This window comes from Leucopleurus acutus (genome assembly GCF_964270905.1).
Source record: "Leucopleurus acutus genome assembly, chromosome: 4".
Taxonomy (NCBI): Eukaryota; Metazoa; Chordata; class Mammalia; order Artiodactyla; family Delphinidae; genus Leucopleurus; species Leucopleurus acutus.
Window position 1 is genome coordinate 132537251 of NC_139146.1, and position 23106 is coordinate 132560356.

The 23106-nt window shown below is 43.9% G+C and overlaps 1 protein-coding gene across 1 annotated transcript in view; it reads left to right on the plus strand.

The window, feature by feature from the left end:
• ZNF827 (zinc finger protein 827) overlaps positions 1-23106 on the plus strand; it is a gene marked incomplete at its 3' end in the record, with an annotated part of 177475 nt that overhangs the window by 92222 nt on the left and 62147 nt on the right. Inside the window, exons 6-7 of the mRNA XM_082837562.1 lie at positions 4002-4241; positions 6680-6737. Coding sequence (XP_082693688.1) covers positions 4002-4241; positions 6680-6737 — 298 coding nt within the window. The remainder of the gene's footprint in view (positions 1-4001; positions 4242-6679; positions 6738-23106) is intronic.

Below are 23106 nucleotides of genomic sequence, written 5' to 3' on the forward strand. Positions count from 1 at the left end.
AGGGGTGAAAACAAGAGTGTGGCAAAAACTTTACAGCTGTGGTTTTGTCCTCCAGAGGACATTGGCGATGTCTGGAGTTACTTGTAGTTGTCACAGCTAGGGGGCTGGCACTCCTCGTTTGTAGAGAGTAGAGACCAGAGATGTGCTAAACACCCTACAGTGCACAGCACAACCTCCCACAGCAAAGAAGTATCCGGCTTCAAATGTCCATAGGGCTGAGGTTGAGAAACCTGCTTTTTTAAAAAAGGCAAGAAAACACTTGGCAATGATGCTATTGCACACAAGAGCAAGGACTATAAAAATATTTATTGAATCATGTCTCACTTGCCCATTGAGATGTCAGTTTGAAAAGTCTTCTCGGTGAGTCTGGAGTCTGTTGGGTAGATTACAAATGCTAAAGGGTTTGGGGGGTTTTTTAAGCATCTTTATTGGAGTATAATTGCTTTACAATGGTGTGTTAGTTTCTGCTGTATAACAAAGTGAATCAGCTATACATATACATATATCCCCATATCTCCTCCCTCTTGCGTCTCCCTCCCACCTTCCCTCTCCTACCTCTCTAGGTGGACACAAAGCACGGAGCTGATCTCCCTGTGCTATGTGGCTGCTTCCCACTAGCTATCTGTTTTACATTTGGTAGTGTATATATGTCCATGCCACTCTCTCACTTCGTCCCAGCTTACCCTTCCCCCTCCCCATATCCTCAAGTCCATTCTCTATGTCTGCGTCTTTATTCCTGTCCTGCCCCTAGGTTCTTCAGAACTTTTTTTTTTTTAGATTCCATATATATGTGTTAGCATGTGGTATTTGTTTTTCTCTTTCTGACTTACTTCACTCAGTGATCAGTGTTTTGTGCATAGTTGAAAAGTCAAGAGTTGTCATAAGGAAGAGCAGAAAGCACTTCATGGAAAGTCATATTTGAAATTATCCCAAGTAGCTTTTAAAAACAGATTTCATTAAATCCGGTGGCACAAATAGCCAGGTGGGTTTTTTGGTTTTGGGGTTTTTTTAATTAATTTATTAATGTGTTTATTTTTGGCTGCATTGGGTCTTCATTGCTGCACGCGGGCTTTCTCTAGTTGTGGAGAGCGGAGACTACTCTTCCTTGCGGTGTGCGGGCTTCTCATTGCGGTGGCTTGTCTCGTTGTGGAGCACAGGCTGTAGGCGTGCAGGCTTAAGTAGTTGTGGCATGTGGGCTCAGTAGTTGTGGCTCGTGGGCTCTAGAGCGCAGGCTCAGTAGTTGTGGCGCACGGGCTTAGTTGCTCCGCGGCATGTGGAATCTTCCCGGACCAGGGCTCGAACCCATGTTCCCTGCATTGGTAGGCAGATTCTTAACCCCTGTGCCACCAGGGAGCCAGGTGGTTTTTAATCCAGGGGCAAAGCTGGGGAAAAGGGGGTTTGGGGGATATAAATAATGGAGCTTCTTTCTAGCTTTGCTCTTTTTATGTTGTTGAGATTTTTATTTTTTTAACAAAATGAATCTCTTTCTAGTATCCCTTTGTGTTTGTCTTCAGGCCTTGGAATGACTTGCAAGGTTCAGAGACATCATTATGTACCTGTGACACTGACCCCACTGTTTATTTTCCAAATCCTAAGTAGCTTGAGGGGACACAAACAGGGCACTGTGTGGGGTGACCGCACCTATGGGTGATCTAAGGGAAGGTCAGGATGGCTGTCAGGTCCCCAAATCCCTAAGTGGACAGGGGGTGTCGTCAGTACTCAGGAAAGAATCAGGGACTAGAAATAAAGGCAGAGAAGCCAGGCATGTAACTTAGAAAGCTTTATATTCTTCTTCTTTTTTTTTTTTTTTTTTTTTAGCATGATTGAATCAATGGACTTGGTTTTTCTGAGCTTCACAGACATGCAGAGAAAAAAGAAAAAAACAGCTTGGCAGGAATACAGGGAGGGGGAAAGGATTTAAATTAAATATAACAGTTGCCTGAAGTTTAGTTGCTGACAAAAAAACAAGTCGTTTTCTCTGAGAAGCATGTGTAATATGTCAGGAAGAAAAAAAGCACAATTAGCACACTTCTTACATGAGATCTTATGGATAGCACCACATTAATTTTAATCATTTAATTTAAAGTACTCCACTGTCTTCTTTATTGCAAATCAATAAAGTACGCACGTACTTGACTTTCACCTGTCTCATCCTTGGCAAGGAGAGCGTAGCTTTCTCTGACTACCCAGCTTACAGCAATGAGATTTCCCCTGTCGTATCTCCTAACTGTCCCAAGATCAGCGCCTGCTTTATGTTGCCTCTTATAGTTAGTTATATCTGTCTGTCTATCCATCCATCCGTCACAAATTACCACAAACTCCGTAGCTTAAAACAACAGAAATGGGGGCCAGGAGTCTGAAATCTGAAGGTTCTAGGGGAGACTCTTTCCCTACTCCCTCCAGTTTCTGGTGACACCAGGCAGTCCTTAGCTTGTGGCAGCAAAACTCCAGTGTCTCTTAGTCCGTTCCGGCTGCTGTAACAGAACATCACAGACTGGGTAGCTTGTAAACAACAGAGAGGTATTTCTCACCGTCCTGGCATCTGGAAGTCGAGGGCCAGGGTGCCAGCACGGTCAGGTGAGAGCCCTCTTCCTGGTTCATTGTCAGGCATCTCTGCACTGAGTCCTCACATGCAGGGAGGGGTGAGGGAGCTGTCCGGGGTCTTCTTTATAAGGGCATTACCCCCCATCCTTGAGGACTCCTCCCTCATGACCTAATCACCTCCCAAAGGCCCCACTTCCAAATATCGTCACATTGGTGATTAGGTTTCAGCATATTAATTTGGAGGGGAGATACAGACAGTCAGTCTGACAGCACTGTCTCTGTCCTCACGTGGCCTTTTCCACTGCGTCTGTGTCTTGTCCTCTTCTGTCTATTATATGGACACTTGTCATTGGATTTAGGGCCCACCTGGATAATCCAGGATCATCTTATCTTGAGATCCTTAATCACATCTACAAATACCTTTTTTCCATATAAGGTCACATTCACAAGTTCCTGGGGTTATGACATAGTCATATCTTTTTGGGGGGCCACGATTCAACCCACTACCCTACCTATCTATCTATCTATCTGTCTGTCTTGTCTATCTATCAGATCCTTTTTGGTTTCTGTGTTTTCCAGAAGGCTGAGGACACAGTAATAACTAATAAATGCTTACCAATTTGAAAGTGTGGCCTTATTTTAAAGTGACACAAATTAATGCGCTAATTGTCCCACCTTGTTTCCAAGATGTTCTCCCAATAGCTCTAAGGAACGTATGAACATAAAGACACTCCAGCCTTGCAAAGTAAACGTATGTTTCAAACTAAAGACCAAACGTTCAATGGCCACACCTAAAGCCAGAGCAGTCAGTAAGTTGAACTGTTATTATAACTTGTAAGATCGCTGTTTTTCTAAGTGTTAATCCTTGCGCTGCAATTAACATCCTAGGTGGTCTTGAGGGTTACTAGCTCCCAGCAAGGTGTAAACGTCTCAGTTGAATCAACCCTATTTATCCTTTATTAATTTAGGTGCCCTAGAAGAGAAAGAAAAAACATTGATCAGAGCTTTCAAAATAGAGGGAGAAAATCATAGTATGAATATGCTGGCTCTTAACTGATTCACTGAATTGAGTACATTATAAAACAAGGACAGATATTCGTTGTGTTCTCTGTAAGTCCTGGAAGCATCATGGCAGAGAGGAAGGAGTGTGTGGGAGTGACTGGGAGAATTTGGTCAAGAAACCCGGTTCTAGATCTGTAGCAGCAGGCCTGGTTCTGTTGCCATTTGTGTGGCCTTGGGCAAGTCCCCTGATTTCTCTGAGCTTCAGGTTCCTTCCTTTTCTGGAAACCAGATCGATTAAAGTAGAAGTTTTTCAAACTGTGTTCCAGTGTGCCACGGCGCTGTCTTCTAAACTGCTCCCTGACTCAAGCCTCGTAGCTCTCTCTGTGATTAGAAACTGGGTTTGGTTCAGAATTAAGAAACTCTGGCGTTTTTGTTCTTCATTCACCTGTTTGCAGCGGAAAGCTACAAGGACACTCAGATGGTGAAGATCAAAGAGGAACCCATGGAGGTGGACATCCAGGACTCGCAGGCCTCAATATCACCCAGCCGCAGTGTTGGCTATAGCACTTTAATTGGGCGAGAGAAAACTGAACCTTTACAGAAGATGCCAGAAAGCAGAGTCCCCCCAGAGAGAAACCTCTTCAGTCAGGACATCTCTGTGAAGATGGCTTCCGAGCTTCTTTTTCAACTGTCAGGTACGTTTCCTCGAGGGGAAAAAAAAAAAAAAGTCAATAATGGGGACTAACTGGAGGGAAAGCCACTCTAACGAAGTAAAAACACCAGCATTATAGGATTTTTTAGACAGAAATCCATTTTGTTACTTTAACGTGTATACGACCTCTCAAACGAAGAGTTCATCAAAGGCTGCCAGGTAGGACTCCTGCCAGACTTTCTTTAGTAAATAGTTAGAATCATTTGAAACTGGAACCTATTCAACTCCGTGCAAATGATCCCTGTTGCCTGGACTAAACGTCTCACCTCTAATTTTGTTTAGGCAGTTGATCTGATTAACAGCCTTTTTTTTTTGTTTTCCTAATGTGCAAAAGATAAACTTCAGTTTACTCCAACAGTGACTGAGTTACTGTGAATTCCAAATTAGTGTGGTCGGAATTAATGAGATGTTACGGTAACTTGCCAAAAAAAAAACATCAAGGAAAGGGGAAGGCAGAAGATGAAACTGTGAGGACTCTTTTCCAGCTATAACATAGCAGAACATTTCCTGTAAACCAACTTTTTCTACTTCAAATACTCAGAAGTCAACGTTTAGGAATCAGCTAAGTGATCACCTATTAAAAAGCTAAGGAATCACCTATTCTAGCTCAGCTAAGTGTCTTGAAAGAATAGGTGAGGGTTCTAGAACCTAAGTTGTTCTCTTTATCACCTCATTCAAGCTGCAGGCTCTTTGTCAAATTTAATGTGCCGTTATTGCTTGAATGTGATTGAGATGGATGAAAGAGACTCATATAAGATTCAGACTTATGTAGAAATACAGATACTTTGTCCTTGGTCAAGCATTGGCGTACATACTGAAATTCAGGCATCCGTAGAGTTTGTTACTAATATTTGATAAACTCTGTTTTGTTATGGCTAACAGATTTAAAACACCCATTAAATGCCTCATTATTTAAGTATTGACTTTTCTCCCCTAAGAAAAATAACAGAAAAGAGGAAAGAAGCTAGAATCTGCAAGGCATCGTGATAGCTCACCTTCTCGTTGGCCTCATGACACGCCCCCATAGCTGTAAAGTTATCAGTCGGTGCCGAAAATGGCAGCCTCGGAGTTCTTAAACAAGGACTGTGTTTGTGCAGAGCTCAGAGAGGTGGAAACAGTTAAGTCAGTAAACTGAATAGGCCACATAGATCTTTGCAAGTTCCAAAAAAACTCCAAACATGAAAGATGCTTTGCTTTAAAAAAAAAGAAGAAAAAAAAACAGGCTGAAAGCATCTCTAAAAACAATATAACTTTGAAAATGATTTAGCAGTTCAAATCTGCAAGAGTGAGGCCAGTGTGATTCTTTGAAAAAAGTCTCTGTCTCTAGCAGTACATTATCATGGTCTACTATCAGCTAAAAACTTTGTGTCTGAGAGTTCTCACCCTGGCGCTGTCACTGACTGCCTGGGTGACCTCAAGCAAGTCATTTAGCCCCGATTTCCTGCTCTCTGAAAGAACACTGCCTGTGAATCCAGATTCACCCTCATTGTCACCGTTGAACGGACAGAAAGGAATTGTCCACGCAAATATGCACACAGCAGCTTCAGACCAGTGTTAAAAAACACGGGACAGCGTATATCTTTGTTTAAAATTGTCCCCCAAATCCGTAAGATTAGGAGTTTTTCACTTGCCCTGCTGTTGAAATCTGAAACCCTTGTAGAGGTGGCCAGGTTTCACTCTGGAGACTTAAAAGAAGCCACCCAGAGCTGTGAACGTCAGGGCAGAACCCTCACATTTGAACTGGACGGGGAAGACCAGAGGTCAACTTTTGTGTTCCTGAAAGCTAATTAAATAATTTCTGACAGCTGGTAGATTCAGACCTCAAGACAGAGTTTACCTCCTCTTGTCTAATGGTACTTTTTGTCCCCTGTGACATTTATCAGAGTGTGCACTCGATGACTCTCGCACCCAGAGGTCTTACGTTTGTTTTTATATCCCGTCTCACAAAGGGGCCTGACAATACAGAATGCTTAAAGGCTGTCATCCAAGTCAGAAGCGGAACAGTTGCAACAACTGCAGTTTTCATGCTGAATCAGAGAAAAGCAGACATTTTCAGCTGGGGAAAAATATAAGAGAAATAACTATCTTTCTGCACATCTCTGTGTGTGTGTGTGTGTGTGTGTGTGTGTGTACATGTACTTACTGAGGCCTGATGAAAATCAGACAACACAGTTGTACTTTGTTAGTAATTCTTTCCCTTTGATTGGTTTTTAATAAACTATTTTGGTGGATGCTATCGACATGCTTTTGTTGCCTGTCTTTACCAATAAGACAGGAATGGTTTGAATGTTTAAAAAAGAAACCAAAAGAAAACCACAACAGAGAAAGAGGAATGTGGAGGATGTTTCTGCTTCAGCCTTAAACACACAAATCGAGTCAGAACAACCTAAGAGGTGTCTGTTTCATCCTTTCTCTTTACAGAGAAGGTGAGCAAAGAGCACACTCACACGAAGGAAAACACCATCCGGACGACCACCAGGTAGGCCACTGTGGAGCCCCCTCGGAAGACTCCCTCTGGGGGCCTTGAGGCCCACGTCACAGTTTGAGCAACATTCCTCAAACCGTCCTCTCCCACTGGGTTCAAAAGTCACCCCTTTATCATCATTTTGTGTTTGAACTTTGGTTGGTGGAAACAACACAAAACGCAAAGGACACCAAGGGGGAAGGCCATTCACAATTATTAAACATCTAAATGTGTCACTTTGCTGGAGAGTTTTCCTTATGCTATTATTGTTTATTCCTTACAATGATTGTGTGAAGTAGACAATATTATCCTCTTGACAGAAGTTTCCTGACCGGAGAGTTGAAGTGGGTGGCTGTATTTGGGAGCTGGGTCTGTATCTCAGGAAAGCCTCAGTCGGTGGGTAGACCGAGGTTGAACTGTGTTCCTAAGTAGCTTTGCAGCTGTGGACTGATAACTTGTCACCAGGGACATCCCAGCTTTTTAACTCACTGCATTGTTAGGAGGGCAAAAATGTAAAAAGCAGAAGAAAGACAATGCTTTCAGAAATTGCAGGAAAGCTGACATCACTAACAACTGTAGGTTAAGGAAGCTTTCCATTTGCCAAAGGCAGTTTAAGAGAAGGTCAGCCAGGGTGGGCTGCCCATCAGTCTGCCGCCTGAAAGGAAAAGGACGGGTCAGTACTGCCACCCATCCTGAGGCTCGTAACCACCCAGACCTGAACTGTTGCAGGCAGGTGCCAACAAGTGCAGACCCACCTCTGTGGAAAGGGAGCTCAGGGGAGAGGCAGTCTCCCCCTTGGCAGGCTTTAAGTCAAGGAACTTTACTTTCCTGAGCAAACTTAGATTCTTCCTCCTGGGAGCCGTTGCTTGGTTTTGTGATTTAATTCTTGCGACGGGAGATCAACAGTGTTTTTCCTTTGGATGTGATATGAGTCGACCTCGGACCGTCACCGGGCACATGAACGGTGTTCATTTGAACACCGTTAACGCGAGTCTCTGCTTCTTTTTAACTCTGTGAATCGGCGTTTGGGACTATCAAATATTAAACAGTAATTAAAACAGAGTCGCACAGGGTTCATATAGCATTAGGGACAGAACCTGACTCTAACCCAAGCATGGTGTTAGGCTTGCCTCCGTGTACAAGTACGCAGATGGGGAATGAGTCTTTCCATCTGGTCTGTGCGTTGTGTTGGGAAATGGGTCTGGGGGATGGAGAGGGGACTTTGTTCAGTTGGATGCCCAAATAGGAGATGTGAGCTACTATAGATTCCAGCCTGCCTTCTCCATGTAATCCTAAGGCTATTTTTTTTTTTGGTATCTATGCTTATGTTTGTGAGTCTAAACACATGAAATGGGCCAGATTGGTAGACATCGAAAGACGGCAGATTAAAAATAAGAGGTGTCCGTTTTAAGTTGCTTCCCTAGGCTTCCTGAAGTGTCACAGGTCAGGTTCCCTAGAAGCAGAGCCCGGGACAGGGATCCCTGTGCAGGTGTGTTATGGAGGGCGTGCTCTCAGAGGGACCTGCAGGGATGGGATGGGGCTGGAGAGGGAAGGGGAGCTGAGCAAGGATTCTAGGACCGGTTGTCTCCCGCAGAGAATTCTGGAGCATGAATTGCACCACAGAGTAAATCCTGCCTTGAGGTCCCCCCTCATTATCCACTAACTTCATCAGGGGATGTGTAGCCTGCCAGGTGAGGGGGGGCTCCAACGGGGAGGGCAGTTCTCACTACGAGCAGCCAGCACCCCTGGGGATGCGGGGTGAGTGCACCAGTGCGGTCAAGGGGATCTGGGCAGGACCCCAGCCCCATCTCCTATGGAGGCTTTCTGCCGGATCTTTAAGATTACACGATCATATTTACCTAGCAGAAAGGTATGCTGCGAGACCCTGTTATTATGCTTTTCAGGTGTTCTCTGGGACGAGGTAAGAGGAGGTTTGAACTAGCCCCAAACAAGTGAAATGTACAATATCTCCTAGCCTCGGTTGCCTTGGCTGGAGCTGAAGCATAATTACAGGGTAGAAGAGAGGGGTTTTTTTTTAGCCATTTGGCAAAAAACGAAGCAATCCTTAAATTCTCCTGTTGCTGGGAGATTATGCGTAAGAAGAGATCCAAATCAGATCTTTTGCCCAATGCAACACAAGAGGTGCTTCCTATGAGCTTCCCCACCCCTACAATGTGGTGTGCAGAAATCCGTGTTATAGGTTTCTCGGTTTATTTTTCTTCTACAAAATCCTTGGTGTGTTTTTATTTTTCCTTTGAGTGGGCAACTTGCCCAATTAGCCTCTCCTCAAAGAGATCTCTTTTTACCTTCTCACCTCAGTACTTCAGGCGGAATAGAATCAAGCTGCCTTGTGCCAGGAAATCCTCTTTAACCCGAGTTAACCGATAGCAGAAATAAGGGAAAAAACGCCAACTCTCTTCTTTTTTGATTCCCGTTTCGGAAGAAACTCTTATTTTTGGAAGAGGTCTGCACAAGGTCAGCTAATGGGTTTATGTTTTAAGGTACGATCTGTGATACTTCGATTTACATCGAGCCTCCAACTTCCCATACCTCCAGATTTTTGAAGTCCTTAGTGGGATGTTTGGTTATGGGTTTGTTTGGTTATGGTCATTTATGGGTTAAATGAAACGTGTCTCCCACGTTTCATTTCCTGGAAGAAGCTGACTGTCCAGAGCGATGGCTCATCATGGGAATCAAAGTTCGGAATTGTCCATGTTTCAGAGTTGCTGGGCACATTTAAGACAGTTGACTTGTGAAGGGCAGCCTTGGATGCCGGCCTCAGCGCAGTATTGAGATCAGGCGCTTCCAAATGCTGATGGGTGCCTGAGCCCTTCCACTCAGTGAGATCTGCCTCTGGGATCTGGAGATCCAGGGGAACCAGAGGAGAAAAGAGATGTGCAATGCTGAAAAAAGAAACTGATTCTCTCCAATTCTCTCTGTGTCCTTTATCAACCCACAACTTTCCCCACTGTTGTTAATCATTATTAATCTTGACTCTTATGCCAAACACAAGAATGAAGAAAAAGTGTAGCAACCCAAGTGTGAAACACTCTGTCTCTGGCAGTTCCAATGTGTGCTTACCAATGAGATATGGGGGTGCTGGTTTCCATGCCCGGGCACCAAGGCAACAGGAAGCCCATGGATGTGCGTACAGGTAACTCCCCATCCCATAAGGGCTGATGACTGCACCTCTGTCCTCATCCAGTCCTCCCTCGTCACAGCTGTCCATTGGCCATTCTGCTGTTTGTTAATTCCTCGATTATAAGATGGAGAGACATGGAAAGAGAAAATGATGTTGGACAGCATTCCTTGTTAGCCATTTTGTGTGTGTGTGTGTGTGTGTGGTACGCGGGCCTCTCACTGCTGTGGCCTCTCCCGTTGTGGAGCACAGGCTCCAGACGCGCAGGCCCAGCGGCCATGGCTCACGGGCCCAGCCGCTCCGCGTCATGTGGGATCTTCCCGGACCGGGGCACGAACCCGCGTCCCCTGCATCGGCAGGCGGACTCTCAACCACTGCGCCACCAGGGAAGCCCCGTTAGCCATTTTTTAAAAGAAGTTCTAGGTAAAGCTAAGGGTTGAAACTAATAACTAGCAAGTTTCTGGATCCTTGGCTCTTGACCTCATTTTTCAAAAACTCTTACAATGGAAAATTTCAAACAGATACAAGAATAGAGAATGTACCCATGATCAAGTTTAAATAATTATCAATTCATGTTTCATCCATCCCTTCCTTTTGTTCTTCTTCCCCGTAGATTATTTTGAAGCAAATCCTAGACATCATTGGAAGCACTGGTTTGAGAACGCCTTTTTAAAAAATTATCCTAAGAGCTTAGACTCAGCTGCTTCAGTTAGGATCATCTTCCCAAAAGTAAAGGAGAAAACCATCCACCAGGGTATCCCATGTGGCCAGGCAGAGAAATCAATCTACTTAGCAGCTGGGATGATTGGGTCCCATGGTCCTGCTCACCAATGCCTTGACCTTTCCCTTCCTTCCACCCTTGTCTGTGCCCTCCTAGGAGCACCTCCATTGAATCAGTCCTTCAGATGGAGCTTCACTGTAAATGCTAAACGGCAGTTCGTCTGCCTGTTTAACCTTAGAGTCTAGAAAATTCAACCTAAGTGTAAAGAAGTCTGTGCGTCCCCTTTGAGATAGCCGGTGGCATTCTTAATGCCATTCTACCTGACAAATGAGATGGGGAGAAGGTCCGCCCAGTCCCATGAGAACAGAAGGACTGAATGCTTAAGAGACTAATGCAATCTTGATTTTTCGATTTCCTTTCCCAGCACAACCCTAGGTTCTGCTGGGAGCAGATAACCAGCTAATATGATCACTTGTAGATGAAAATATATGAGGCATGCTATCATAACCAGATCCCAAAGTTTAATGGAATAAAAAGAAGATCTGCATCTTCTGACATGGACCATCACCCAGTCAGATGCTGGATAAGATCGAAATAGGAAAATGGAACCCTAGAGTAAGAATCAGATGGCTCCTGGCAGGTGAATTGGACATGCTCGATGTTGTGTAACACCATGAACTTCAAGCAGTGGCTGCCAGGAACCCTCTCTTGGTTATTTGTTCTCTCTCTTCCCCATTAATAATTCAGCGTCCATGGGGCTATAAGATTGCAGGCCTATAAGAAAAACTTCTCACACCTGGCTTGCTCTATTCCAAAAGCAAGGAAGTCTTTACCTGAATTGGTTTTTTTCTCCATTACTAGACAGAAAGCAGAAGTGGGAAAATCAGAAAGGTAGAGTCCTATCGTGCTGTGCCGACCCACATTTAATTTGCCCAATTTTCAGAATTTGAAATGTGGGCTATTCTTCTGTGATTTAGATAATGGCACTTACAGAGTTTACTAAAAGACATACGTACTTGGAAGTGTCCAATATAGAATTTTTCGGTGTGATTGTTTGGGTGCCTGTCCTTAAATATTTATGAGTCAGTAATAGAAATTGCACAAATTTGTATGAGCGTGATGTGCGGCTTCAATCTGTGCAATTTCCCCTTTTCATTTTTTAGAAGGCGTAAGAGAACCATGCTCCATTACCTTAAGAAGTAAAAGATTACACATAAAGAACACTGGATTAGATGGAAGCAATTAAGAAAATAAACAGGAAACAGAGCAAATGAAATTGGTGATTTTGGAGTAGCTCTCCCTATAGTCTCTTTACCCTTTATATTTTCTAACGTTAAAATTAAAGGCACAGAATTTTGTTTCTAAAAAATGGAAATGGCTACTAATTTCATGGAATCCCTCCAGTTAGGACATTCAGTGCTTTTTTGGTGAAGTCAAAGCTGGTTGGTGGGCCACTGAAAAGTTTTAAAAGCGCCCTTGCTCAAGACACTGCCATCTACTGGAATACTGGCATAATAAATATGTAAATCTTTGTTGTCTGTGATGTTAAGTACCCACGCCCCCCACCCACCCAGTAAGGTGCCTTTGTGCAGTGCACAGCCTGCACCACTGTATGTAGCTGCCCTGACACAAGTGTTGACTGGAGAGTTTTTCACTGGCAGTCAATCCTTCTCAACTTATCTTTGAGTTTTCAAAGAAGTTAAAACTCATCCTTTAAACGGTGGATTTTTTTTTTTTAAATACATATAACCTCAAACTACTTTGTGCATTGCTGCCATTTGAGGTTTCTTCCTTCTTATCACACCAAACTTTCCTCAGTACTTTTCTCTATTTCTATACGCCATTGTCCTGTAGGTGTCACGCTCTGCCGTTTTTCCTCCCACCCATGACCTCTACGTTGAACGGTTATAGTTGAGACACTGTGCTTCCGGAACTCTTTAACACGGTGTCACTGTGAAGAGTTTAAATCTTCTTTTCAAGGATCTAAAGAGGGCTGTGCCTTTCTTTTCTTCATTTCCCTGGCTTCTCCCACCTTTATTTCTGCTGGCTTACAACTGTGTTCCATCTGTTTGTGCAGCTCAGAACAGTCAGGAACGAGGTAGAAATGTGTAAGCTTCTGTAAGTAGACATCCTCCTTTGACAGGTCATGCACAGGTGACATGTGACATGTGGCTCAGATGCCAGCTTCTTCTAATCTGGGATTTTCTGTCAAGTGTGTCTCCATGGTTGTTACTAGAAATATCTCCAATATTCCAGGGTTGACCTCTGTTTAGCAGGGAAAGCTCTGGTGGACGATGCAGCAGGCCAGGGCCCATCCACATGTCACTGGGGTCACCTTCAACTTCCACGGGACAAAGGGTCTCGCATCGCTGCAGAGAAGACTGAGTTAGTTCATCTGTGCTCTGCTCGCCTCGGCAGAAGCCCATTGACCTTGTTTATGTACAAAGTCAGATTCCTGCGGGAGATCCAGGTCCCTCCACGAGCTGACATTTCACGGATCCTGACGTGCAGGTTCACTTCCGCGGCTGCGCCTGGCTCCAGCTCCCCGAGGTCTGGCCTCCCGGCCGCAGCCGCCCTCGACAAGACCTGGCATTGTGCTACTTGTCCTGAGAAGTTTCCTGGCTCCGCGGTGGATGAATGCTCGAGCCGCAGCAACAGGAATTGTTCCTTGAAAACGTGGTGTTAGGTTGTACGGATTGGCCTGCCTCTAGGACAGCCCTAAATAGAAGGCATCTGTACTTTTCAGAGAAGAAAATTTAAAAACATTACCCAAATGAATTCTCCCTAAAATGTTCCACTTTTCTTCTACAGTATTTTAAACAGCGTTTTTCTTCCGTGGCTCTCAGCCTTCTGCAACTGAAGTTGACTGATATGAATGGGATCAGAATTTAGATACAGTTGCCCCCGCCTGTGTCTTTTACAACTGCCTTCAATTATATCATCCTTCAGATTACTCTTTAAAAGACTAAGAGTCTCTTTAAAAAATAAAGGATACTGAACAGTAAATCTTAATCATTTGTTTTAAGTTTAAAAAATAACTTTTAGGGCTTCCCTGGTGGCGCAGTGGTTGAGAATCTGCCTGCCGATGCAGGGGACACGGGTTCGTGCCCCGGTCCGGGAAGATCCCACATGCCGCGGAGCAGCTGGGCCCGTGAGCCATGGCCGCTGAGCCTGCGCGTCCGGAGCCTGTGCTCCACAGCGGGAGAGGCCACAACAGTGAGAGGCCCGCGTACCGCAAACAAACAAACTTTTATTTTCAGAGAATATAGGAGAACATAAAGAAGAAAAAATACCCACTTACAATCAATCCTGCTACCTAGAAGCAGCCACTGCTAAGTTGGTGATGTGTGTCCTGGCTGAATTTTTATCTATTTATAGATGTATCCTTTCCTATCAAAACTGGATCCTACTATATATACAGTTTTACAATGTTCTCTTTTACCTAGTAATATATTAAGAATTTCTTTCCATGTCAGTAAACATAACCCAATATTATTCTTTTCATATTTGCATGTCATAATTTATTTAATACGTCTCCTATTATTGGATATCAAGGGTTTGGTTTGGTTTGGTTTTTCAAGTTGTTGCTAATTCTGGGACAAATTGACTCAAGAAAGCATTCACAGGTTTCAGGCATTTGCTATGAATTGTCTAATTGACTTTCAAAAAGGTTGAATCTACAATTTTACCAGAAGCTAATGAGAGAATATTTTAAAGGTCTCTGTGCTTTATCATTAAAAAAATTTTTTTTTTACCGATTGGGAGGTTAAAAAGTATACTTATAGTTAAGACCATTTCATTTATTGATTCCTGGTGATATCAAGCATTTTATTCATGAAGAGATATTTTTATTTGTTCTTTTTGGGGTTTTTTTTTTTTGGTTTACTCTTTTGGTTTTCTTGTGGTACGTGGGCCTCTCACTGTTGTGGCCTCTCCCGTTGCAGAGCACAGGCTCTGGACGTGCAGGCTCAGCGGCCATGGCTCACGGGCCTAGCCGCTCCGTGGCATGTGGGATCTTCCCGGACCGGGGCACGAACCCGTGTCCCCTGCATCGGCAGGCGGACTCTCAATCACTGCGCCACCAGGGAAGCCCCTTGTATTTTTTTTAATCGTCACTTATTATTCTGTCTGGTGGTTTGTCTGGGTTGAACTTTTTATTTGATTGTTGATATTGATTTTTTTATTACGAAAAATTTTAAAACAAAGTGAAAGGAATAATGCAATAAGCCACCATATTCCCACCACCCAGATTGAACAAATGTTTGCTACACTTATTTCACCAATCTTTTCTTCCTTATATTTTAGATCACATCCCTGACATGACATTCACTCCCACATTCTTTGATATATATATCTCTAAAAAATAAGGACATTTTCTGCAATACCATTGTATACCTTACAAATTAACAACACATTCGATTGGTTTTCAATTGCTAAGAAGGTTCTGTTTGATAAGTGTACAGCCTTGTCAATGAGGGGGAGAAGCACATCTTGGCTTTCTTATGACCTCCAAAAATTAAAGAAAATCTGGTGCCTATATGCGCAGCCGAATGATGGAGTGACCTTGGTTCTCCATCTGCCCACAAGCCCCATTTAGAAACCCACTGAATCTGCAATGCCAAGTCTCAATTTGTAGATAAATGCCCCGGCTGAAGCTTGCCAGTGTATAACGATTCATTCAAGCTCTACCCACTACAGTCCTTCTTTCTTTGAAAATGTGTGTCCCCAACATGATGGATGACTGGGTTTCCAGGCCTAGCCCCCTGGGGTCATGAGAGGGCTTCTCTGTTGTGTCCCTTTTAAGCTTGAATAGGGAACTTGCTGTTTCAGATGCTCAGGGTTGTCCTCAGGTCAGGGACTCGCAGTTGTTTTTAATCTCGAGCACTCTGCTCCACCGCCACATCCCCTGAGCTGCCACCCAGGGTTCTTTTATTAAAATAAGTAAATAGGGCTTCCCTGGTGGCGCAGTTGTTGAGAGTCTGCCTGCCGATGCAGGGGACGTAAGTTCGTGCCCCGGTCCGGGAAGACCCCACATGCCGTGGAGCGGCTGGGCCCGTGAGCCATGGCCGCTGAGCCTGCGCATCCGGAGCCTGTGCTCTGCAACGGGAGAGGCCACAACAGTGAGAGGCCCGCGTACCGCAAAATAAAAAAAAAAAAAAAAGTAAATAAGTAAAATCATTCAAGAGTAGGGGTCCTCAGGAGGGACAGTATACATAAGCGCCACTAAAGCTGTGTTTTCTTTCATTATAGATCACCTTTTTAACTGACTGCAAGGAAGTTAACAGGGAAACTGGCACTGACTTTTATATCTAAAATGTTGATATCTGGGCCCGTTTCAGAAGAAGCAGCTACCCAATCTCATCCAAAATGAAATGAGGGCCCAAGTGGGCAGGTAGGATGACCACCTGCTGTCTGCAGTGACACATAGAGATCTCTATACTGGAGCAAAAGGACCTTACCCGGGTTGCAAAGAGAGCTCAAAATCCTTTTACAAAAATCGGTAGACCTAAGCAGTTAATATATTTCAAATACGATGATTTATAAATACGTTTCAGAACATGCAGATATGTAAATATATACAAAAGAAAGAGTGAGCGTCCATTATTCTATTACAAATTATTAGCAAATACCCAAGGACAGTAACATTTGAGAAAAAAATAAGCACCACCTAAAGAAAATTGCATTAATCGTGAAAATTAACTTGAAATAATGTTATTTGATCTTTTTAAAAAAATGGAATATCTAAAAATAAAGTGTGTTTGTTTTTCAGTTGTGAGCGTATTTTCATGCAAGCTAGTACAAGAAACAGAAAGCTAGTACAGAAACAGAAAGTTTCTTCTGACCTTAAAGTACTTGAAGAAATTTTGAGAAGATAGTTATAACTAATCCAAATATTTCCCCTGTTCCTTATTTTCGAATAATCCTATCTGGATATGTTTGAAAAGCTTTAAAAAAAAAAAAAGGAAACCGCAACCTTTGTGTTCTGTGTCAAGGACTATAACCTGTTATTGTTAGCAAGGTGTAGTTTTGTTCAAAGACAATGTTTCCGGTTTGTTCTCATTTCCTTTGGTTGCAAGATGTATACCTGGAGATCCCATGTGGAAGTTACCTGTATCCATTTCAATCTGCAACATTCGTATAACGTGTAGTCAGAAAGTCTTGGGACTAGAGTGAGATTTATTCTTGGAAGAATTTAGTCTGTCGCCTGTCTCTGCTTGAGGCTTTTGGCGGCATAGAGGATTGTTTTCTTGACTAACGCCTCCTGCTTATTTCAAAATGTTAATGCAATGTGTCACTCCTGGGTCTAAGTGATTCAGAGGTCAGTACAATGGTTGTTGATAAATGTATGGAATTTCAGTTCTTAAAAAAATTAACCTGATACATCCATACAGAAAACAATTATTTCAGTGTCCTGACTGGAGAGCTGGGGCTAAGTAGAGATTGAGGCAGTCCTGTTACCAGGACGGACAGATGGCCATCTGGTGCGGTGGCCCAGGGGCTGGGGTCTGCTGGGAGGCAGGTAGCGGCTGCAGAGGGAAAACATTGGCTTCCACAGAACTTTCCCACCCCAGAAGGGGGCTCTGGCTCTCCTTCCGCAATATATAGCTTCTCCGAAACATCTAAGTCAGATAATTTGGTCTTAAAATTTCCTTAAAATAAAAAGAAATGAAATAAAAATTAACCAACATTCTTTTGGACGTATTTAACCAGCTCTTAGAAAAAAGTCCAGAAGCCCTGTTATGTTATATGATACATAGCTGAATAGATAATTAAGTACTTTTACTTGAAAAAAACACCATCTTTTTTACTGATTAAAGAAAATTTTGTCTATGTGCGGATTGAAGTCAGAATATCACTTCAGGATGATTTGCCCGAAACGCTTACATTTAATAGAATTTCATTCTACTCTGAAATATGTAGATCTTTCTAGAGTCTGAGGACAAATTCATTGCAGAGTAAAGTCTTTTTGTCTTATTTAATCTTTCTTTTCTATTTGCCATCCCCAAGTTCAGTCCTAAAAGTTATTGTCTTTTAGAAGGAAAAAAAAAAAGATTTCTTCTTTGGTGTTCCTTTTCAATTATAGTGCCACTACTAAGCATAAAGTTGTTTTTTCTTAACTTTCTCTTACATACTATATCCACCTTATTCTTTTCCTTTTTTGTCTTGTTCTGCTTTGCTATTGCCATCAAAACAAGAATTCCCGTAACGTGTTGGTTTCAGTGGTGGCACCCCGGGGGGGATGGTTTGTAAGTAGATGGGCCTTCTGTTTTGCAGGAAGCCGAACTCCCTGTCGTCACTCAGATGTTAAAGGTGGAAATGATTGTGCCACAGTCAGCAGTTAGCAAAATGTATCCCTATTTAGAGCCATAATCTTTTATGGACTCTTATTATTTATTGTAAATCTTTTCTTTCTGCAGCGCTGAGCTGTTGACCTCACAGCGCATGCCATCTAATGCCTGGAATTGTCCAGTCACTGTGACACCAGTGCCCCTTCATATTTTAACCCTTAGATTTTCTGCAGGAGAAAAATCAAAATACGCATTCATTGTCCGTTTCATTTTTATTCAGAAAAGAAACTCGAATAAATAAACATTTTGTCTTCTCCAAGTAACAAAAGGCAGGAAAAGTAATGGGGGTGTTTGGCAGTTCTAAGTCTACACCAACATCTTCCAGATGCTGTGTCTGAGTATTTATCGATTATACGAGTTAGCTAGTCTTCAGGTGGCCTGTCGTTGTACAGGACCAAAGGGGAGCCACTGCGGTAGGTGGTGATTTTGTTAAATGAGAATAAGTGACAGTCCCTTCCGCCATTAGCTATTAGTCAACCTGCTTCTCTGCCAACTTTTTACCGAAAACTGTGAACTAGAAATAAATCATTTTCTGGACGGATTTTGCCTTTTCCACTTCCTAAGCTCTCTTTCTGGTGGAGGGGCTTCTTCGCACTAAAATGACTGAATTGAGTCAGGGAGCGCGAACCATGCGGCATTCGCAAGCTTGCTCCTTTTTTCCTGGAAGAATTGGTGACTAAGCAGTTGAAGGACGGTACGCACACACTTCAGAGTCTAGTACGTCGTAAAATCTGCAGTTCATTGACTCTTTTCCTCCCTGAAAAGTGCAGACCCGCTGCATCCTGAATCGGGTACCTCCGGGGCCTCCCCTCTCTGCCCGCCACCCTCTCCCATCACCCACAGTCCCTGTGGCCTGAACGAGGGGCCGGTTTGTTCACCACAGAGCCGGACGTCCTCTGAGAGCAGATGGGCTTCTGCACTTTACAGACCCTGTGAAGCACAGGAAAAGAAAGGGGGCCTAAGGATGACCGTCTCCGCATTCTGAGAATGACAGTGCTTGGGGCCAAGTTATAAGTACAGCGTCTTCTGTTCTCAGGACACAGGCAGAAAGTTAAAGATAACCAAATCATTTTTCACATCTTCTATTTCTCAAGTGAAAAAGCCTTTCTTTGGTGACCTAGGATCCTGCGTACTGAAACAGTACTCCCACTCCACTTCCCTCCCTTCTTCCACTGTCTCTTCCTTTTGTTCTGTCAGTTCCAAGAAGGATCCATGACTTTGTATTGTCCATGTGTTCCCTAGATGTTAAGAGACCAAGCAAAAGGCAGTGTAGCTTAGCTTAATAGGCAAGGGTGCAAAATGCGATGCCAACATGCCTGGGTTCAAATCCTGTCTCAGCCCACGGGCATGGACAACTACTTACCTTCTCTGTACCTGAGTCTCTTCATCTGTAACATATGGATGATAATAGTAATTGTCAACACCCTATAGAGGGTCCTTGTGAGAATCCAATGGAGTTAACATACACAAAGCCCTTTAGAGCAGGGCCAGATACTTAGTAAGCAATACATGTGTTTGTTGCCATTTTTATTGAGCATGTATGATGTACTAAGAACTTTAACATGAAATATCTTATTTAACCCTTTACAGCTCCCCTATAAAGATGGTATTTTATTTATTTATTTATTTTTAAAGATGGTATTTTAAAAGCTTTTTTCCAATGATGGAACAGGCTAGGGAGGTTGTTGACAAAGATCACTTCACCATTAGCTGGCCAATATGGAATTCAGACTCAGATCCTTCTGACTCCAAACTCAGTGCTAAACCACGGCACTCTCACTTCCCAGCGTGAATGGATCCGAACGCGGAGCATCGCAGCGGGGTGTCTAGTCTGAGACATGCTCTGTTAACGTAGTATCTTCTCTTTATAGATAAGAACTTACACCAGTCTTAAGCTGCTTTGACTTGTCAAAGTTTCTCCATTGACTCTTTGCCCCTAACATTGCCAGTCCTTTTGTGCTTTTCTAGTATCCAGCCTGATTCCCTTCTAATTCTCCACTTCTTCAGGAGAAATCTTTTCTTTTCTATACAGGAGAAAGCTGGCCTCCAGGGTAGAAAATTATTTGCAATGTTGTTTCCCTCAGCGATTGCCTCCGTTTCTTCTGAGCGGCTAGATGGTTATAGGGCTTCACTCCGCATGTGCGTGAAAACCTGTTGAAGAGAACACGTGACGATGCAGAGCTAGCAAAACCTAGGGTGCTCTTCCCAGCACGTAGCGTGGCCGCCTCTGCCTGGTTCACCTGGAAACCTTCGGGTTGGTTGGAAATATACCTGTGGTCTTTACCTGCCCTATTTCTTAAACTATTTTTCAATCTGCCTGTGTCGCTGCCGCTTTGCAGTGTTGGCCACCAGAGTCACCATGTCCCATATGGACTGCTGCTCTGGCCACCTGCCTTGGGTTCTCCAACCCACCGGGCAGAGCTTCCTGAAACTGAAATCATACCGCGTCCCCGCCTTACTGAACACACCGCCGGGCTTTCCAGGACTGTTAGGGCAAAGCCGGGATCCCTGCACTCGGTGTGCCCACCCTGCCCGGCACTCCAGCCTCATCCAGCTCTGCAGACTGGCTGTGTCCTCTCACTGTGCAGGGGACACTTCCCCCAGACACTGGGAACCCTGACAACACTGCTCTCCATTCAGGTCTCAGCTCAGCTGTGGCTTCTGCAGGAAAAGCCGCTCCTGGCCAGGCCCGCGCTGCGACCCCACTCCCCTCTCGTCCACAGCGTTAGTCTAGCTGTGGTAGCCACGCAGGTCTTTGAGCCCTCTTAACATTTGCAGCCGTAGCCAGTTTTGCTGCCGTTATTGTCCCAGTGCCTAGCATGCCCAAGCACTCACTAAATGGTTACTGCGAAACTGAGGGAAGGAGGGCAGTGCACACCTTTCTCTGTGGCAAGAAGGGTGATATTCCTAGATACCTTAGGGGGCCTCTCTAGGCGATCTGGGTGTCCCCAAAGGAAGTCTCCACATTTCAGACCAAACAGTTCCATGAGCTTCCTGAACTCTCAGATTCTAGCGTCATTCCAGGGTAACCGAAGGCCCATTGCCTGACGTTTACCCTGTGCCCTTGGGCCAGCCGGTGGTGGTTCCCATGTGAACTGTCCACTCAAACACGAGGATGTCGTTGTCACCTTGTATAGATGCTTCAGAGCTAAGGAGGTGGGATTCGAGAAATCTCACACTCTGGGTCTGACCAACAATCCTCCAAGGGCTCTACCTCCTTAGAAGTTCTTTGATTCTAAACAGTTTTCTTTGTGGAAGAGTTAGAAATTAACCAAATCTCTCCAGCGGTCAAGGGACCCTTCAATATCAGAGTGACCTTTTCTTCATGCATTTTCTGCAAGGAAACTCTATCCTTTTTGTCGACTCGTGAGGAAAGGTTGATTAATTTATGCTCCCTTTTGAGCTAGACAGAGATACAGATAAAAACAGCTTATGCTGATTGAGCGCTTACTGGTTGCCAGACACTGTGAAAAGCACGTTCCGTGAACCATCTTACTCAGTCCTCCTAGAGTGGGTATAGATGCTATTAACGTCCCACTTTATAGACAAGAAATGAAGGCTCAGAAAAGTTAAGCAATTTGTGCAAGGTCACACAGCCGTAAGTGGTGGAGCTGGAGTTTGGACCTAGAACTGCCCACTCTCAAGTGCACTGTCTTAGCCTCCATGCTGCCTTGCCTTATCCTTTCACGAGTTTTGTATCACTTGCAGGTTTTGAGTTGTTTGACACAAAACGACGTGTCTCCCCACTCCCCATCACTGACTAGCCTACAGCCAGTTCACTTTTTAGGCCTGTTTAAATTGTTTTATGTGTAAGATACAAATAAAAGCATGCCACACATTTTTAAAACTCTAATGGAAAACTGATGAATTCATAAAGGTGCTAACAAAAGATCAAGATAAAAAAATGAATTACATGGGACTGAGTGAACTGATGAGGATGATTATAATTTTTGTGACTTTCTGTTTGAATAAAAAAAAAAATCCCACAAGGACTCAGAGGCAAAAAATACACAAATCAGTTTTCACTGCAAAGTAAAGGAGCTGTTACAGTGGAGGATTACTGGACTGAATGTCAATATTATGACATAGTATGGGTGTGTTTCGTGTTTGGTAATTGCAATCATTGTTGCTTCTGTTGTGGTCATCCATTTACAATGCTTGCTGTCAGTTTATTTATCTCTTGTAAAAATAAAATACAGTGTGTGTGTGAAAAAAAAGAGATAAAACAGTCTGAGGAAAGGGTAATGATTAAAATTTTATTATCAGAAACAATACGAAAAAAAAACCAGAAAGCGTGCCACACAAAGTTGCATCAAATGTAGCCTGAGTCATGTGAAACTATACTGTTAACTGTGTGTTTTATTTTTAAAAGATGGATATGTCTTCCATTTTCATCGTAATCTTTCCTTTTTAATATTTAATAACAGTAACCGGTAGCCTCTTGGCATGTTTAGAAAAGCAGCACCAGTCATGGGAGTCCTAGTTTTGCGTGACCCCAGATCTGTTCCTTCCCCCATCTGCAGTTTTGCAGAAGCCGATCCGGCAGGCTGTACGTCTCTGACTTCCGGGAAGGTTCAGCCAATCAGAGCCTTTGATGTGGTGGGGGTGGGGCTTAAGAAAGAGGCGGGGTATTTCCCTCCGTCCCTGCCCTCCCTGTCTGCCTCCTGCTGCGGCTGCACCTCTGTGGTCCCAGCTCCCTGCTGGGCAGGCTCACCTTGCCTCCAGCTTCCACCAGGTGACCTCAGTTCCCTGGGCTCCATTTACCTCTGCCTTTTGTCTCTCCAGCCTCAGCGTGCTGGTGGCTTCCTGCTAGCTCTGGGCTGCACTGCTGGCGCCTATGAACCTTCCACCACCTGTGCACCGAGTGAAATTTGCTGTTGTACAGTAATAGGGCTTCCCGTGCTCCATGTTGGACTCTGTTGTGTATCCCAGTATTCTCACACGTGATCGCAATATAGTTTTCTTTAGAGGCATGGGAGATGGAGGCTATGACTGGGTTAAAATCCGCTGATTAAAAGCAGCCTAAGTGTTTGTGTTCACTATGGCTGTGGTATAAGGGGAAAACCCTGCCTGGGTGTCTGGTGTCTAGTTCTCACTGAGTCACTAGGGGAGCTTAGAATCACTCAAGTCGAAGCCTCAGTTTCTTGAAAAATGAAAGTGCTCCCCGGGGTCCCT